At 48.7% G+C, this 4,214-nt stretch overlaps 1 protein-coding gene across 1 annotated transcript in view; it reads left to right on the top strand.

The window, feature by feature from the left end:
• Positions 1–287: 287 nt before the first annotated feature.
• The window catches only part of si:ch73-233f7.1 (protocadherin-10), a gene marked incomplete at its 3' end in the record, with an annotated part of 6,698 nt that continues 2,771 nt past the window's right edge, over positions 288–4,214 (top strand). The window contains 1 exon segment of the mRNA XM_032528401.1: positions 288–3,135. Within this exon segment, the coding sequence (XP_032384292.1) occupies positions 613–3,135 (2,523 nt within the window). The 5' untranslated portion in view covers positions 288–612.

The raw sequence follows: 4,214 nt of genomic DNA, 5'->3' as shown, positions 1-4,214 counted from the left end.
TGGAGTCTGGTGTCAAATTTACGCCTTGTCGTCTCTTTAATGGGTCAGAGGAACAGAGACGAGGAGGATGTGAAAGGGTTAAATGTCTTCAGTAATTAGAGTCGCACTTCGCGTCAGCGTCCTCCAATAAGAAGCTGCGAGAAGCTACGTCCACCCACCCCCTCTCTCCCTCTCTCTCTCTCTCTCTCTTTCTTTCTCTCTCTCTCTCTCTCTCTCTCTCTCTCACACACACACACACAAATACACACACACACACACACACACACACACACACACGCCTACCCACCAGCTCCTCCGAGTGTCTAATACACTGGAAAATCAAAGCGCGAGCCTCCCCCGTTCACACACCACCGGTGTTGCGCGTGGAGCACAACACAGATATATAGAGAGAGAGAGAGAGAGGTTCTTTCACGATTCTCACCTCTCCCGTCCCCTCAGCTTAACTATCTAGTAAACTTATCTGTACACATAGATGTTAGAAACATAGATCCAAATATATATTTTTTTAAATTTGGGACAGTCTGTGCGTTTGTATGTACTTTTTAGCTACAGTTGAATGGCTTTATGAGGCGACAGATGTCTGGGTGAGGTGATTTTACGCACGCAGCTGAAATGGATCACAGACTCCCCAAAGGCAGTTGGGTACCAGTTACTGGGCTGGTTGTATGTCTACTTTTGTGTGCGTGTGTAGTGGACTTGGTTCTTGCACAAATTCGGTACTCCATTCCAGAAGAGCTGGAGCATGGAGCTTTTGTGGGAAACATCGCCGAAGACCTGGGCTTGGATGTGGCAAAGCTGTCAGCCCGCCGGTTTCGTATAGTCTCCGGCGCAAAGAGGCAATATTTAGAAGTGAACTTGGAGAATGGTATTCTCTTCGTCAACGAAAAGATAGACAGAGAGGATCTGTGTGAACGAAGCCCGAGCTGTTTTTTACACTTACAAGTGGTAATTGAAAATCCATTAGAACTGTACAGAGTGGAAGTAGAGATTTTAGATGTGAATGACAACTCCCCTAGTTTCCCATGGAGCGAGTTTAATCTTGACATCACAGAATCGGCGGCGCCAGGCTCTTGTTTCCCTTTAGAGAGCGCACAGGATCAGGACGTGGGCACCAACTCTCTGCGCTCCTACCAGCTAAGCGCAAACGAGCACTTTGTACTGAATATCCAGACGCGCAATGATGGAAGCAAGTTTGCGGAGCTCGTGCTGGACACCCCACTGGACCGGGAACAGCAGAAAAAGCACGAAATGGTTTTGACTGCCTTTGATGGGGGGTCACCGGAACGCTCTGGGACAGCACTGATAACTGTTACAGTGTTGGACGCAAACGATAACGTGCCCGTATTTGATCGATCAGTGTACCGGGCAAGTCTGGTGGAGAACGCACCGAGGGGGACGCTGGTGCTGAAGCTGAACGCCACAGACCTGGATGAGGGCTCGAATGGGGAGGTGACCTACGCGTTTAGCGGGCACGCACCCCTCAAGGTGCGCGAACTGTTCAGCGTGGATCCATACACTGGTGAAATCCGAGTGAAGGGCATTGTGGACTATGAGAAATCCAGCGTATATGAGCTGTATGTGCAGGCAAAAGACAGGGGACCCTTGGCTGTGGCAGTACACAGCAAAGTGCTGGTAGACATCCTAGATGTGAATGACAACGCGCCCGAAGTCATCCTCACATCAGTGTCTACTCCTGTCCAGGAAGACGCGCCACCGGGCACGGTGATAGCTGTTATCAGTGTAATGGATCGGGACTCGGGAGAGAACGGAAACGTTGACTGCCAGATTCCGAGCAACGTTCCCTTTCAGCTCCATTCATCTTTTAAAAACTATTATACTCTGGTGACAAGTGAGTTTCTGGACAGGGAAACGGTGTCAGAGTACAACATCACCCTCACAGCCCGAGATTTGGGCTCTCCTTCGCTCTCCACCAGGAAAACTATCCTCGTTCAAGTATCTGACATTAATGACAACCCCCCGCGATTCTCTCAACCTTCATATACAGTTTATGTGACCGAAAATAATGCCCCGGGCGCTTCCATTTGCTCTGTAACTGCATTTGACCCCGATTCTAATCAGAACGCCTATCTTTCTTATTCTATTCTCGAGGGTCAGATTCAGGGCATGCCCGTGTCCACTTATGTCTCAATCAACTCTGACAACGGCAATATCTACGCACTGCGCTCTTTTGATTATGAGCAACTTAGAAACTTTCAGATTCTGGTACAGGCGCAGGACGCTGGTTTCCCCCCTCTCGCCAGTAATATCACAGTCAACGTCTTTGTCTTGGACCAGAACGACAATGCACCTGTTATTGTATCCCCGCTGCCAAAAAACGGCACAGTGGCAACAGAGGTGGTTCCGCGGTCAGTAGATGCTGGCTATCTGGTTACCAAAATAACAGCGTTAGACGCGGACGCCGGGCAAAACTCGCGGCTGTCCTATCAGGTGTTGCAAGCTACAGACCCAGGGCTGTTCAGTGTGGCTCTGTACACGGGCGAAATCAGGACTATTCGCCGGCTAGTGGAAAAAGACGCAACAAGGCAAAGACTGGTAATATTAGTCAAGGACAATGGGCAGCCGCCGCTCTCTGCCACGGTCTCCATTCTCCTCACAGTGGTGGACAGCGTGCCTGAGTCGCTGTCAGATTTCGGAGACCTCACACTCAGCCCACAGCCCCCCTCAAACCTCGCTCTCTACTTGATCGTGTCACTGAGCACAATATCTTTAATATTCCTTGTGGCTATTATCGTGCTGGCTGTGATCAAGTGCTACAAGGACAGGGAGACCATTAGCGGGTACAACCTCCCCCCGTTGGCCTGCTGTTGCTGCGGGGGGTTTCAGCCCGATCCGCCTCCAGAGGTGTTCAAAAAATCCAACCTCAACCTGCAGATTTCATCCACGGCCAAAGTGCCCACGAACTGTATGGAGGTGAATGGAAACAGCAGTCTCTCTCAGTCATATTGTTATAAAGTCTGCCTAACTCCCGAATCTGCCAAAAGTGACTTTATGTTTCTGAAGCCGTGCAGCCCCGGCAGCACGCCGAGGAACAACGAAGCGAAGAGCGCTGAAAACTCGTGGAACGCGCAAAGCCGGAGCGCATCTGTGAACAACGGAGCAACTACTCCCAATGAGGTACAGTGAAATCAGCGTATAGTACAAGACCCGAGAGCTTATGTTCATTTAAATCAGTCTGTTTCTCTCAATGTCACAATAAAACCCATCTCAGTTTTCGATCTGATAAGTATCTAGACTGTGACATTTTCCGATGAAGGTCAAATCACGCATGCCAGACAGATTTAAACCGGGGTTCTTCTCTCTCTTCTTAGTAAGTGTGCTACACAGCATGTTGTCTCGACTGTTTTTATAATTATGGCAAAAATGTATCCAATTGTGCAGCCGTGGTAATGTTTTGCACCGGTGAAATGAAATGAGACGATGTGAGATTACATTTGAATTGACATGGTAATGAAAGTGTAAAGCCCTATCTTGCAAGGAGCATATTCTGTGCGCAAACCGTGGCTTATCTCTGAAGTGAGATTTCAATTACTGTGTGAGAGGAAGAGGAGAGTAGTTCAAGTTGTGTCCTCTGTTCAGTCTTGGTAACATTTTCAGGTGTCTTCACGACACGTTTTCGCCAATTAATTAAACGAGGAAAAAGCTTTGAAGAATAATTCATGAACTTAATTATAATAGGTTGTGACCTGGGATATTAATACATCATCCAGTGTCATTGGCACGTGCTTTTCATGCAGTGGGGGGGCACACACCTGCTCCCAGCACATCTACCTGAGTAAACGTCAAGGTTATACATTAGGTGGGCAAGATGAATGGCAGTTATCTGAATTCACATGCTGGGGTCAGACTATTCTTTTTTTACCAGTCGGGTTTGCGACAAGCCTTCTTGTCCTCAAACTAACAATATAGGACATATAACCTCACTAACTATGCCTCAAGGGCACAAGCACGGCTGGACCATTATACTACACACAATGTGGCATATTCGCAAGGGAGGGGGCTGTCCATTATTGTTGAAAAATGGCAAATGGACGGTTTTGGGAATACAGGGGAGGACATCGAGAGGGGAGGGGGCAAGGAGAAGAAGGGGGTGCAAGGACATCACTGGACTGAGACGTGGACCGCCTGTAGATCGGCCCCGACGTTGTCCTCTGAATGCGAGGAGAGCGAGAGAGAGAGAGAGAGAGAGAGAGAGA

Source organism: Etheostoma spectabile, chromosome 10 (assembly GCF_008692095.1).
Source record: "Etheostoma spectabile isolate EspeVRDwgs_2016 chromosome 10, UIUC_Espe_1.0, whole genome shotgun sequence".
NCBI lineage: Eukaryota > Metazoa > Chordata > Actinopteri > Perciformes > Percidae > Etheostoma > Etheostoma spectabile.
This window is presented reverse-complemented; position numbering and strand designations above follow the sequence as displayed.